The following is a 15,674-nucleotide window of genomic DNA, read 5'->3' on the forward strand; positions in this document are numbered from 1 at the left end:
GATGGATGGGCCCGTGGCTGGATTGGTAAAGGGCAGAGAGCTCCAGTCCGACTCAGACGCCAGCAAGGTGGAGGTGGAGTACTGGTTTGGGCTGGTATCATCAAAGATGAGCTTGTGGGGCCTTTTCGGGTTGAGGATGGAGTCAAGCTCAACTCCCAGTCCTACTGCCAGTTTCTGGAAGACACCTTCTTCAAGCAGTGGTACAGGAAGAAGTCTGCATCCTTCAAGAAAAACATGATTTTCATCTAGGACAATACTCCATCACACGCGTCCAAGTACTCCACAGCGTGGCTGGCAAGAAAGGGTATAAAAGAAGAAAATCTAATGACATGGCCTCCTTGTTCACCTGATCTGAACCCCATTGAGAACCTGTGGTCCATCATCAAATGTGAGATTTACAAGGAGGGAAAACAGTACACCTCTCTGAACAGTGTCTGGGAGGCTGTGGTTGCTGCTGCACGCAATGTTGATGGTGAACAGATCAAAACACTGACAGAATCCATGGATGGCAGGCTTTTGAGTGTCCTTGCAAAGAAAGGTGGCTATATTGGTCACTGATTTGTTTTTGTTTTGTTTTTGAATGTCAGAAATGTATATTTGTGAATGTTGAGATGTTATATTGGTTTCACTGGTAAAAATAAATAATTGAAATGGGTATATATTTGTTTTTTGTTAAGTTACTTAATAATTATGCACAGTAATAGTCACCTGCACACACAGATATCCCCCTAAAATAGCTAAAACTAAAAACAAACTAAAAACTACTTCCAAAAATATTCAGCTTTGATATTAATGAGTTTTTTGGGTTCATTGAGAACATGGTTGTTGTTCAATAATAAAATTAATCCTCAAAAATACAACTTGCCTAATAATTCTGCACTCCCTGTAGACATTACAAACAAACAATTGTATCAAATGATCTGTAGAGATAGAAAATTGTTTAGACTTTAAAATGTAACTCAATTTATCTTAGTATTTAGATATCCTCAACAGAAGAAATTTAAATGCACATGGTTGAGCCAATCACATAAGGCATCTCTGTGCATCCACCAATCTTCATCTACTGAGCCTATCTCGATATGCTTTTCAAGCAAAGTATGTCAAGATAAGAAGAGAAGTAAATACACTCTTTAAATCTCTTAAAGGGACACTGTCCAAACAAATTTAGCGTTCGTGATTCAGATTGAGCATGAAATGTTAAGCAACTTTATAATTTAATCCGATTCTCAAATGTTAATAATTATCTTGTTATCTTTCTTTGCAAATCAATAATGATATTTTAGATTACGGACAAATTTGGCAAAAAACCTGGGTTGTCCTTGATGATTGTTGGATCAATTAATCCAACCAAAAAAAACAAGTTCTGTCCAGAGTACTGAAGCAAATAAATTATCTATGTAATGCCTTATTTGTAAAGTAATGATAGCAACATCACGAGGAACATTGATAATATGAGAAATTTTTTAAAGTTGCTTAAAATAGAATACTCATTCAGAATGTATAAATCATTAATGTTTTAACTGTCTCCCTTTAAGTATATTTTGAGTTCATGTCCCTTTAAAGAGACATTTCACAATAATGCTTGAAAAATTATAAACCTAGGCACCTTCCTTTTGCTAAATTAGTATAACATATGAGTAAAGCATATTTAGATTAACTTCTGGATTGTTTTACACACTGACTGAAATATATATTGTAATGGATGTATTTCGCAGTCTTCAGCTTAGAGGGACATTAAGCTATATGTTATGTATGCATTTTGGATAAGATTATAATATTTGAACAACTTAATATGTTTTGGTATTCAATCATTAGATTGTAATTATATATATTCTTGGATTAAATACATATCTACATAGGCTATTTTGATGATGATTGTTGGTTGCACATAGATGCCTTATGTAATTGACTAAGATATGTGAATTGATGTATATTTTTCGAAGTATATTTAAAGACTGAATGTAATTCTATAGTACTTTCTAAATATGTTTAAATTCTTTTATGATTTTTTAAAAATCAAGACACAATATACTTTATGAATGTCCCTTTAAGGACCAAAACATTTTGAATATTGATTTAACATTGTCAAAAGAAACTAAAGGGGAATGAAAATTATATATAGATATGTGATTTCTAACCCAAGAGGTAAGATTTTCAAAACTACATAATATTAATAACTATAGTTAAATGTCCCTTCAAATGACTCCGCTAGAAAATAAAATCTATTAACATGGCATCCAATAACTAGCTTGTGAAAAATATGAAGTTAAATGACCTTCCATTTATAAATGTAAAAATTTATAAATTTAATAAAATAATGTTTTGAGATACCTAAGGAAGATACAAGATCTTATAAAATTCATTTTACATTCAACAACACTGTCACTTTAATGTAAGTGAACCACTTCCCCTTCTTAAAAGTGAAACGAAATAATTTATGTAAAATTTTGACTACATATCCGAAATTATTTTAACATCTAAGAATTTAAAAAGAAAAGCATCGATGGATCTCACTCCCCAATTAATTTAAAAAAGATAGTTTAATTTAATATTCTCTGAATCAGTGGATTTTCTAAAATTAATGCATTATTTGATCTTATGCATGTGCTTGTCAAATAGACAACTACCAGTCATGGGAGTCAAATTGTTTTTTATTGACAGATTATATGGATATTTATTATAATCTGTTCAAAAGAGTGTATTTAATAATAAAATGTTGATTATTACCATTTAAAAAGTAAAAAGTTTTTGAAACAAAAACAAAAAAATATTCCTGGAAGTCATCAGGTGACAATCTGAAATTAAAAAACAAAATTTTACAAAGTTAATACACACGTTGTCAAATATTCATAAAATACATTTACAATCATCTTGTGTCTATGCTCTAACTTTGTTCAACATTTTATCAAGATATTTATGATTAAAATTTAAAAATAAATAAAATAAAACATACACCATTATATTGTGTAATAAAAATTAAATTTAAATATCAGAATTTCGAATTATACATAATAATGTATATCACATTCCAATAATAAATATATATGTATGCTGAACATTAATGTAATATTTCATGTCCATTCAAATACCTCTATATCAACTATAATATGTATTCCTTTTTTTGATTGTGATCCCTAAATATCTAATTATGAACTAAATATGACTAATGTATGTAAGCTACTAATATTCAACATTCTTCCTGTGATTCTTAACTAGCATGCATTGGTACACCAACCTGGATAATGCATGGTCTTTGAAAGTCAATTCAGGGGTAAACAGTTGATCTTCAATAGGTGTCTTATTCCTCAGTTCATAAAATAGAGGACTGAAATACCATCTAAAAAAGTAAAATCATCTAAGTGTCTGATTGTGATCCCTAAATATCTAATTATGAACTAAATATGACTAATGTATGTAAGCTACTAATATTCAACATTCTTCCTGTGATTCTTAACTAGCATGCATTGGTACACCAACCTGGATAATGCATGGTCTTTGAAAGTCAATTCAGGGGTAAACAGTTGATCTTCAATAGGTGTCTTATTCATCAGTTCATAAAATAGAGGACTGAAATGCCATCTAAAAAAGTAAAATCATCTAAGTGTCTGATTGTGATCCCTAAATATCTAATTATGAACTAAATATGACTAATGTATGTAAGCTACTAATATTCAACATTCTTCCTGTGATTCTTAACTAGCATGCATTGGTACACCAACCTGGATAATGCATGGTCTTTGAAAGTCAATTCAGGGGTAAACAGTTGATCTTCAATAGGTGTCTTATTCATCAGTTCATAAAATAGAGGACTGAAATACCATCTAAAAAAGTAAAATCATCTAAGTGTCTGATTGTGATCCCTAAATATCTAATTATGAACTAAATATGACTAATGTATGTAAGCTACTAATATTCAACATTCTTCCTGTGATTCTTAACTAGCATGCATTGGTACACCAACCTGGATAATGCATGGTCTTTGAAAGTCAATTCAGGGGTAAACAGTTGATCTTCAATAGGTGTCTTATTCATCAGTTCATAAAATAGAGGACTGAAATACCATCTAAAAAAGTAAAATCATCTAAGTGTCTGATTGTGATCCCTAAATATCTAATTATGAACTAAATATGACTAATGTATGTAAGCTACTAATATTCAACATTCTTCCTGTGATTCTTAACTAGCATGCATTGGTACACCAACCTGGATAATGCATGGTCTTTGAAAGTCAATTCAGGGGTAAACAGTTGATCTTCAATAGGTGTCTTATTCATCAGTTCATAAAATAGAGGACTGAAATACCATCTAAAAAAGTAAAATCATCTAAGTGTCTGATTGTGATCCCTAAATATCTAATTATGAACTAAATATGACTAATGTATGTAAGCTACTAATATTCAACATTCTTGCTGTGATTCTTAACTAGCATGCATTGGTACACCAACCTGGATAATGCATGGTCTTTGAAAGTCAATTCAGGGGTAAACAGTTGATCTTCAATAGGTGTCTTATTCATCAGTTCATAAAATAGAGGACTGAAATACCATCTAAAAAAGTAAAATCATCTAAGAGTCTGATTGTGATCCCTAAATATCTAATTATGAACTAAATATGACTAATGTATGTAAGCTACTAATATTCAACATTCTTCCTGTGATTCTTAACTAGCATGCATTGGTACACCAACCTGGATAATGCATGGTCTTTGAAAGTCAATTCAGGGGTAAACAGTTGATCTTCAATAGGTGCCTTATTCATCATTTCAAAAATAGAGGACTGTGAAATACCATCTACAAATTAGAAAATAATCTAAGTGTCTACAATAGGATGCCTCCACAGCCTTATTCTATCAAATAGTTGGCACTTACCATGTGAACATGTCTTTGTATGTTTTTCAAGGTCAGCAGATTGGAAAGATAATGCCAGACATGATCCCATTGGTATACTTCAATTTCAATCTTGGCTTTTTCCACTGTCAGTCTGGGCAATCTTCACTGTCAGGCTTCTAATTCTTCCCTTTCAGTCTTTAGATTAAGTCAGCTCCCTAATGGCAGAAAAAGTTTAATAAAAATTACTACAAGTGTGTGAATCAGTTCTGTACCCCTCTACCACCCCCATTTCAGAATAAATTTCTGTCACTAACTTACTAAGCGTGTGTAGCATCTTGTGTTATGTTCTATCAAGTGTGAAGATGAGTCATATTGAGCAGAACGAACCTCTAATGTGTGACATTGAACCATAGTCATGCTAGAGGATAGTTATGCTAGAGGATCCCTTTCTGAGTATTTACATTTTAAGTAATGTGTAAACTAAATACTAGTTTTGAAAATGTATGCCATATGATGTATTTGTGTACAATTCATGCCAGCAACAGTCCATACATTTATACTTACCAGCTGATGTCCTCTTTAAAAACCAGGTGGCAAAGACTCGCTACAGGACCCAATGCCCAGAGCATCACCTATATTAATAAATTAAACCCTTTTTTAGCATTTGATGAACAATCCTAACCTGTTTGCACAATTCTCTACTTGTCATTTCCCTAGAGTTCACATCTATTGACAATACTCCAGTCTAACTTCTATTATTTACCATCTAAAGTGGCGGTTGATGATGTCTGCTCTGACATTGAGCCCCTCGTCCCAGAATGGCCCCTCTAGAACAGGATCATCCTCCTCATCTCTGAGGAGGTTTCGTTGCGCCTGGACGCCCTGCAGCATCCCAGCCCGCTGTGCAATATTATGCAGGACACTACAGGCTATAACGATCTTTGCCACCTTCTTTGGGTTGTACTGGAGGGCTCCTCCCGACCTGTCCAGGCACCTGAACCTCATCTTCAGGAGCCCGAACATCCGTTCAACCACCGCCCTGGTTCTCTTATGAGCCCTATTGTAGCGCTCTCAGACACATCAGTCGGGCTACGTAAGGGGGTAAGAAGCCAAGACCGGCTCATGTACCCAGAATCACCTATAAATTATGAACAGAACATAATTCAAACTGAATCCTCTTTTTTTTTTTAAATAATAATCTAGTTCAATATTATTCTCTATCTTCCCATTTCAGCTAAGACATGCTACATATGTGTATTTCTCCTAAACCAGACCTTGTGTAAAATTGAAACTAAATGGTTACATTGCATTCTCTATCTGAGCATTTAAGGTAAGACATGCTACATATCTGCATTGAACTAAAACTAGACATTAGCGGAAAGAGACAATGACATGGTTAAATTACATTAGCTAATATCTTCCCATTTCAGCTAAGACATGCTACATATGCGTATTTCTCTTAAACCACACCTTGTGTAAAATGGCAACTAAATGGTTACATTGCATTCTCTATCTGAGCATTTAAGGTAAGACATGCTACATATCTGCATTGAACTAAAACTAGACATTAGCGGAAAGAGACAATGACATGGTTAAATTGCATTAGCTAATATCTTCCCATTTCAGCTAAGACATGCTACATATGCGTATTTCTCCTAAATCACACCTTGTGTAAAATTGAAACTAAATGGTTACATTGCATTCTCTATCTGAGCATTTAAGGTAAGACATGCTACATATCTGCATTGAACTAAAACTAGACATTAGCGGAAAGAGACAATGACATGGTTAAATTGCATTAGCTAATATCTTCCCATTTCAGCTAAGACATGCTACATATGCGTATTTCTCCTAAACCACACCTTGTGTAAAATTGAAACTAAATGGTTACATTGCATTCTCTATCTGAGCATTTAAGGTAAGACATGCTACATATCTGCATTGAACTAAAACTAGACATTTGCGGAAAAAAAAATACATGGTTAAATTGCATCCTATAGCTGAACATTACGCTAACATTTTAAAACTACAATGGCTATTGTCAAACTAATTAACCATGTTGTGCACAAATACTCACCAACGAGATAACCAGGGGGCATTTGTCTTTCCTCAAACGGTCTCCACAGGGACGACTGAGCGAGGATGCGGGCATCATGACAAGCTCCTCCAAAATTCGCACACACATGCATAATCCTCATCTGTGCGTCACAAACATACTGCACGTTGAGGCTATGAAAATGTTTGCGATTTCTGAAGGGCAAGTCATCAATTGGAGCACGCAGCGCAATGTGGGTACAATCTATGGCTCCCAAGAAATTGGGCAATTGAGCAATATCAAAGAATTCCCGCTTCAGGCGCCTCCAATCACCATCATTCTGTGGTAATCCTATGTAGTGCTTACTGATACGTACCATGGCGTCCAGAAAGTTATCAAACACCACAGAGAATGTACCTTGAGCCAGGCCATGCATGTACATTTCTCCGGATTGAAAACTCCCGGAGGCCAGGACGTAAAGACAACTTAGCATCTTACTCATGGCGGGAACAGCAGTCCTTATTCTTATACGTGGCTCCAAATGAGGTTTAAGAAGATCGTAAAGGCCAATGAGCTGTTCGCGATTGAGCCGATACTTATCATAAACCTCAAAGTCGCTCATGTTTTCCAAGGTGGGTCTCACCCTGTAGACACGAGGACCTCGAACCACACGACCCCTTCGTCTCAGTCTGAGCCGCCGAGGCTGCCTGATTCGATCAACAGCTAGTTCGCCAATAGCAGCACCAGCAGCGTCTACCGTGTCATCGTCATCCATCTTTCAAAACAGCGTAACAAGGTATGCACTTGATCTGATGTGGATCACAAGTGATGCATTGGCCATGTTGTTTGTGGGATTTATAGTACAATTAGTCCAATGGTAGTGAGTTTGTAATGATTGCTAATTGTATTCACTTGTTTGTATGTGAGCGGCGCAAATGCTTTCACAGTGGGCGTTTTTTTGTTGTTTGCTGAAATGTTGTTTTCCCACAATGAATCTCAATGTGAAAGTGTCAAATATCACACATACAGTGCATGTTTGTAATGTTTGATCATATGCGTAATCAATATTTCTTAAACGCGATCTTATAGTAACAAGCACACGTCCAGGCTAACATGAATGAAAGTGCATAGTTGTGTATAATGTGCATCGAATGTGATCGATCAATGTTGCTGCAACATTGTTTGTAAACGATAAAGTAACATCTGCCATCTGTAGTATTGTATATATAAGTGATTGCCGAGCTGTCAATATTGTACGCGTCCCTTTCAAATCGCAATAATAATTCCTAACTTCCCGTCTGCCATCTGTAGTATTGTATATATAAGTGATTGCCGAGCAGTCAATATTGTATGCGTCCCTTTAAAATCGCAATAATAATTCAGAACTTCCCGTCTGCCATCTGTAGTATTGTATATATAAGTGATTGCCGAGCTGTCAATATTGTATGCGTCCCTTTCAAATCGCAATAAGAATTCCTAACTTTCCGTCTGCCATCTGTAGTATTGTATATATCAGTGATTGCCGAGCAGTCAATATTGTATGCGTCCCTTTAAAATCGCAATAATAATTCAGAACTTCCCGTCTGCCATCTGTAGTATTGTATATATAAGTGATTGCCGAGCTGTCAATATTGTACGCGTCCCTTTCAAATCGCAATAATAATTCCGAACTTCCCGTCTGCCATCTGTAGTATTGTATATATAAGTGATTGCCGAGCAGTCAATATTGTATGCGTCCCTTTAAAATCTCAATAATAATTCAGAACTTCCCGTCTGCCATCTGTAGTATTGTATATATAAGTGATTGCCGAGCTGTCAATATTGTATGCGTCCCATTAAAATGGCACTAATACTGAAGAACTTCTGGCTGTCATCTGTAGTATTGTATATATAAGTGATTGCCGAGCTGTCAATATTGTACGCGTCCCTTTCAAATCGCAATAATAATTCCGAACTTCCCGTCTGCCATCTGTAGTATTGTATATATAAGTGATTGCCGAGCTGTCAATATTGTATGCGTTCCATTAAAATGGCACTAATACTGAAGAACTTCCGGCTGTCATCTGTAGTATTGTATATATAAGTGATTGCCGAGCTGTCAATATTGTATGCGTCCCTTTCAAATCGCACTAATGCTGAATAACTTCCGGCTGTCATCTGTAGTATTGTATATATAAGTGATTTCCGAGCTGTCAATATTGTATGCGTCCCATTCAAATCTCAATAATACTGAATAACTTCCGGCTGTCATCTGTAGTATTATATATATAAGTGATTTGCGAGCTGACAATATTTATTAATTGTCCCATTCAAATCGCCCTAATAATGCTATTCCAAACTGTTATTTACGTATATGTTGTATTGTAGTATTGAGTGTTAAAGTTCAGAAAGGGGCGGTACAGTCGTGAATCTGTAATGTGTATGGTTGAATCTTCTAATGACGTCATCATATTATTAACCTGCCTATGTAGTTCTGAAATCCTCATTGTGTTGTTGTATTGTGCTACATTGTTATTGTGTGCTGAATAAAATATAAATGTGTGCTTTGTGGTTGCGTGATGGGTGATGCGTGTTATGTACATCTACGTATATATTGTGATTGTATCCCACATATGCTGACTTCTATATAGCGGTCTGGCATTGTTGTTCCTTCCCATAAAGTGACATCTGTAATCTGGTGTAATGATGTTCTTCTTGTACGTAATTCCTAATGGTTTCTGGTGATGGAATCATGATGTTAAAAGTACAGTAAAATCCATATGTTCTGTTTTGTGATTCCTAGAGAGAATGTAATGTGTTTTTCCCCCATCATTTGAATGCACATGTATGACTGTATGGTAAAAGTAATGTATGTGCATCCATGACTGATCATGTGTTAAGCCTATGTAGATATGCAGTTGCTGCAAGCATATGAGTTGAATAAATGAAATGCAATAATAAAGGTAAATGAGAGGTGTTTCCCATTGTGTACTGTTTGTGAATCCTGAAATGTTTTAATTATTTTTGTGTCCGTTTAAATGTGATTTTTTGGATAAAAAAGTTTGTTACTAGTGATGTTGATTTGTAGTTGATGTAATGTAAAAGTATGAAACAATTTAATGCTGTTGTCAATATTCAATAAGTACAATCCATAAGTCCACCATAGGGAAATAGTCATCTCTTGATCTATTTATCATAGCTGGGTCTAACGCAGAAAAGCATGTATTTTCTAGTGCTGGTATTTGGAGTTTTTAGGTCTACGCTATTTGCATGCGTTAGGGAAATCTGTCTTTCGCGTGCACGAGCACGTCTTCCCCATAGAAGTCAATGGAGGCTCTACATTTTGGTAAATTATTTTTTCAAAGACTGGTTTTCCTCGTAAAGTGAGTGACGTCATGAGCTTGTGTGAAAAAGTAACTAAATCGTGTTCATTTAGTAATAAAAAACTTTTTTGTGTATGTAATGTGGTGTATATTGTTTGTATGCATCGATGAGTGTATGTTTGTGATAATATTATTAGTTATATGAAGCTATATGAGTGTGTTTTCCCGTGTGTCAATGTAAGTCAATGGCAAAATGGATTTGTGTTGTTTTTTTTCTAACACCCGAGATCTCGCAACTTTGATCCTTTGTATTTTGATGAAAAATTATTAAATCATAAAAATAAATATAGTGTAGTGTTTGTATGAGTGTAAGTGTAGTTTGTGTAATATTTGTTTTTTGATTCGTGGATGTTTATTTTGTCGGTATATGTTAACTACTGGGTCAGAGCTGTCGGTAGAAATTTGTGCGTTGGGTGATTTTTGAGTGTCAGTAACTGAACTCTAAATACCGGAGTCCGTAAAAAACAAGCGTTAGGAGCCTCTAACGCTGGTTTTTGCGGCTAACGCCAAACTCTAAATCTAGGCCTTAGATAGTATTCTTATATCTGGGGTTTCTAGTCAATAAACAGAGATCTGTTCTAACTCCTTGCAAATCATTCATTTTCTAGGTTTTCTGATAGATGCTCAAAATTCTATGATCAGTCTCCATTCAGAGAAAATAAAAAATATAAAAAAAAGAAATTGCCAAAACTTTTTTCATTCTTCAGTCTCTATCAGTACAATAGCCAGAATAGTTGGGTTACTTTCCTCCTCTATTCAGGCTATTTTCCCTGCTCTTATACATTATCGAGGATTACAGAGAATGAAAATCTTACACGTGAGAAAAGGGCTTTCTTATTCTCATAATTTTCCTTTATCCTCGGTAGCTCGAGAGGAACTTTCTTGGTGGCTTTCTCATATAGAGGCTTGAAACCGGAGAGCAATTTTTGCCAAAGATCTGGATTTAATTATCTAATCAGATGCCAGTCGCATAGGTTAGGGAGCTTATTGAGGCTCCTCTATCACAGGAGGCAATTGGTCTATGGAAGAAAAATGTTTCTATATTAATTGACTAGATATACTATAAAACAATCTACTCCAATTTCAATTCTTTTAAGGATGGACAATGTTTTGGCGGCTCAACATTTAAACCATCTAGGCGATACAAAGTAGAGAGACCTTTCCAATATCATAAAATATTTTATACATCTCTGCTTAGACAGAAATATTGCTGTCAAAGCAGAATACATTCCTTGCCTTTCCAATGTGGCTGCAGATTGGGGCACTCGTTACTTGAAAGATACGAGTGAATGGAAGTTAAACAGAGAAGTTTTTCTCTATCTTAAGTTGTTGAGGTCCTTTTCCTCTAGATCTTTTTACCTCTCGTCTGAGCTTCCAACTTCGTCTGTATTTCAGTTGGCGACCGGACCCAAACGAGGCAGCCGTCGACTCATTTCTCCAAATTTGGCCCAACAAGTAAGCTTATGCTTTTCCTCCTTTTGCCATTGTTCTGAGGATTACCTCCATAATTCTCATGGATCTCCTATCTCTCACCTTAATAACTCCTCTTTGGCAAACTCAACCTTGTTAGCTGTCTCTTCTTGAGATGTCATTCAAACTCCCTGTTCTTCTACTGTCGATTCCTCATCCTCATTCTTACAGATCCCGATGGCAACATCAAGTAGATCATTCTTGTAGGTTCTCTTTGTCTAGTAGTTTGGAGCATTTCAGGGGATCTTGGTCTCTTTTTTTTTTTTTTTTAAATGTGAAACGTGTCGTTTATTAAATACTACAATATTAAACATTTTGCAATAAAATATACAGAACATGTATTTTTACAATGAACATATGAAATGTGGAAAAACATATTTTAACTGTAAACTAGAGTTCCTCAAACTGCAGCACTAAGTTAAAGCATCACAGCTGACTTGTCTGTTTAAAGTGCCACATCACAATATTTTCTACTGCTGAACAGCAGTTTTCTTTGGCATTTCAATAGCTGCATCATTTGTGCATCTTTTAAACACAGGTAACCAAGTAAGTGATAAGCAGATTCCTAGGCAGCCGAAGATGATGCTAAATCACTCTCAGCTTCTTGTTTGCAGGTTTGATAGGAGCAAAAGTTTCTTCCTCTTCCTCCTCATCCTCAGTGGATGACTCTTTAGTTTCGGAATCTGAAAGATCTTCATCAGCATTGCGGGTAATTAAATGTTGACCCGCAATTAGAACAGGACCAGAGCCGGATTTCAAACGAAACATCACTGGGGGGTGCAGCGTAAAACAGTCCACATCCACCATTGGTTGACATGAAAGCTTTAGATTAGCTACTTGTGCAGCAACTTCCTCTTCTTCCCGATTATGTGCTATTACTTCTACAACGTTATACTCATCTTTGGCACTGTCACCTAGGCTGATAGTGTTCATGGACAGAATATGTATACAATCATCCTCTTCATCCACTTGGAAAGTGTAAAATTTGGTTTTTGATGTCAATTCACAGCGTGTAGTACACAAGTTTCAAGTTCTTCCGTGCAGAGAACTGGCGGAAAAGGAGGAGTCACATCGGCACCTCAGCCTGAGAAGTGTCTGAAGAATGTGTCATTTTTCTCTTTACCACAGCAACAATCCGGGATCTTGGTCTCTTGAAGTCCTTTCTGAAGGAGCTAATATCCTCATGCAAGACTCCTGGAACCTGTAAATGCTACCTTTCTGCATGGACCAGATGGTTTTGCTGGTGCATGGAAAGACATGTGGAAAGACATGTGGATCCCATTAATTTCCTTTATAATCTTTTCAATTCCAGTTTGGCATATAGATGTATTAACGTTTTGTGTTTGGCTATTTCCACTCAACATGATTTAATTCACAATCTTCCTGTTGGGAGACCTTTAGTTTGCAGGATTATAAAAGCGATTAGACTTAAAAGACCCCCTGTACTTAAATATACTAGCTTTTGGGATGTAGATCTTATTTTCTCTCTGTTTAAATCCTGGCCTTCTAATCATCTACTGTCTTTAACCCCTTTATGACCACAGCACTTTTCCATTTTCTGTCCGTTTGGGGTGTGTTTTTGAGGTGTTTGTGTTTAGCTGTAATTTTCCTCTTACTCATTTACTGTACCCACACATATTATATATCGTTTTTCTCGCCATTAAATTGACTTTCTAAAGATACCATTATTTTCATCATATCTTATAATTTACTATAAAAAAAATTATAAAATATGAGGAAAAAATGGAAAAAAACACACTTTTTCTAACTTTGACCCCCAAAATCTGTTACACATCTACAACCACCAAAAACACCCATGCTAAATAGTTTCTAAATTTTGTCCTGAGTTTAGAAATACCCCATCTTTACATGTTCTTTGCTTTTTTTGTAAACTATAGGGCCATAAATACAAGTAGCACTTTGCTATTTCCAAACCATTTCTTTTCAAAATTAGCGATAGTTACATTAGAGCACTGATATCTTTCAGGAATCTCTGAATATCCATTGACATGTATATATTTTTTTTAGTAGACAACCCAAAGTATTGATCTAGGCCCATTTTGGTATATTTCATGCCACCATTTCACCGCCAAATGCAATCAAATACAAAAAATCGTTCACTTTTCACAAATTTTTTCACAAACTTTTGGTTTCTAACTTAAATTATTTACAAACAGCTTGTGCAATTATGGCATAAATGGTTGTAAATTCTTCTCTGGGATCCCCTTTGTTCAGAAATAGCAGACATATATGACTTTGGTGTTGCTTTTTGGTAATTAGAAGGCCGCTAAATGCCACTGTGCACCACACGTGTATTATGCCCAGCAGTGAAGGGGTTAATTAGGGAGCATGTAGGGAGCTTTTTGGGGTAATTTTAGCTTTAGTGTAGTGTAGTAGACAACCCCAAGTATTGATCTAGGCCAATTTTGGTATATTTCATGCCACCATTTCACCGCCAAATGCGATCAAATTAAAAAAAAAACGTAAATTTTTTCTCAATTTTAGGTTTCTCACTGAAATTATTTACAAACAGCTTCTGCAATTATGGCACAAATGGTTGTAAATGCTTTTCTGGGATCCCCTTTGTTCAGAAATAGCAGACAAATATGGCTTTGGCATTGCTTTTTGGTAATTAGAAGGCCTCTAAATGCCGCTGCGCATCACACGTGTATTATGGCTAGCAGTGAAGGGGTTAATTATGTAGCTTGTAGGGAGCTTGCAGGGTTAATTTTAGCTTTAGTGTAGAGCTCAGCCTCCCACCTGAAACATCAGACCCCCTGATCCCTCCCAAACAGCTCTCTTCCCTCCCCCACCCCACAATTGTCCCCGCCATCTTAAGTACTGGCAGAAACTCTGCCAGTACTAAAATAAAAGGTATTTGGCCCATATGCTGATGTGTAGGATCCCCCCTTAGACCCCAACCTCTCTGATCCCCCACCAAACTGCTCTCTAACCCTTCCCCTCTGCAATAATGGGCGCCATCTTGGGTACTGGCAGCTGTCTGCCAGTACCCAGTTTTGTAACAAAATGTGCCTTTTTTTAAAAAAAATTCCCTTTTCTGTAGTGTAGCTTTCCCTCCCCCCACCGAGACCAACCCCCAACCCCTTGCAGGACCCTTAGATTGCATTTTACTGTATTTCTGTTTTTAACTTTTAACTTTTTTTTCTGTAGTGTAGCGGTTCCCACCCGCTCCCGCCCCGTGCACGCGCCCGCCCACCACCCCCCGTGCACGCGCGCGCTCCCGTGCGCGCCCCCGTAGCTCCCGCCCCCGATCCCGCCCCCCCTCCACTCCACATAGAGCACCGATGGCCGCCCACCCGCCTCCCACGTAAGCTCCCACCCACCAACGATACCGGCCATCGATGTCCGGTGCAGAGAGGGCCACAGAGTGGCTCTCTCTGCATCAGATGGCCAAGGGGGGTTATTGCAGGATGCCTCCATATCGAGGCATCACTGCAATAACCGGAAAGCAGCTGGAAGCGAGCAGGATCGCTTCCAGCTGCTTTCCAGACCAAGGACGTACGCCACACGTCCTCGGTCATTAACTGCACTTTTTTTGAGGACGTGTGGCGTACGTCCTTGGTCGTTAAGGGGTTAAAACTACTTTTGGCTAAATTAGCAACGCTTTTATGTCTTATTTCCTTTCATAGAGTATCAGATGCTAAAGCTTTAGACTTTAATTCTAAATGTTTTCTCCTGAAGGAGTTACCTTTTATCTATCTCACAGAACTAAAACCTTATCTTCTTCTATTTTCTATTGTTACCTTCATTCTGAACCTTATTTATGTGCTGAGAAATGTCTTAAAGAATATGAATAGAACTGCTTCTTTTAGACTTCCAGGCCCGGACTGGCCATAGGGCATTCCTGGCAAATGTCTGGTGGGCCGCTGGTTGCCTTAGCCCCGCCCACTATTACTGAGTGCTGTGGCTAGCCTCTGTCTTTGCCCCAAAATTTTATTGTTACTGAGACTGTGTTGT

At 36.8% G+C, this 15,674-nt stretch overlaps 1 protein-coding gene across 1 annotated transcript; it reads right to left on the minus strand.

Moving 5' to 3' along the window:
- Window positions 1-11,950: 11,950 nt before the first annotated feature.
- Window positions 11,951-12,698, minus strand: LOC128647731 (nucleoplasmin-like protein NO29). Its single transcript, XM_053700468.1, has one exon. It carries the CDS (start codon window positions 12,627-12,629, stop codon window positions 12,282-12,284), a length of 348 nt encoding a protein of 115 aa, XP_053556443.1. The 5' UTR covers window positions 12,630-12,698; the 3' UTR covers window positions 11,951-12,281.
- Window positions 12,699-15,674: the final 2,976 nt, after the last annotated feature.

The sequence above is a fragment of the Bombina bombina genome, chromosome 2, assembly GCF_027579735.1.
Source record: "Bombina bombina isolate aBomBom1 chromosome 2, aBomBom1.pri, whole genome shotgun sequence".
NCBI classification, from domain to species: Eukaryota; Metazoa; Chordata; class Amphibia; order Anura; family Bombinatoridae; genus Bombina; species Bombina bombina.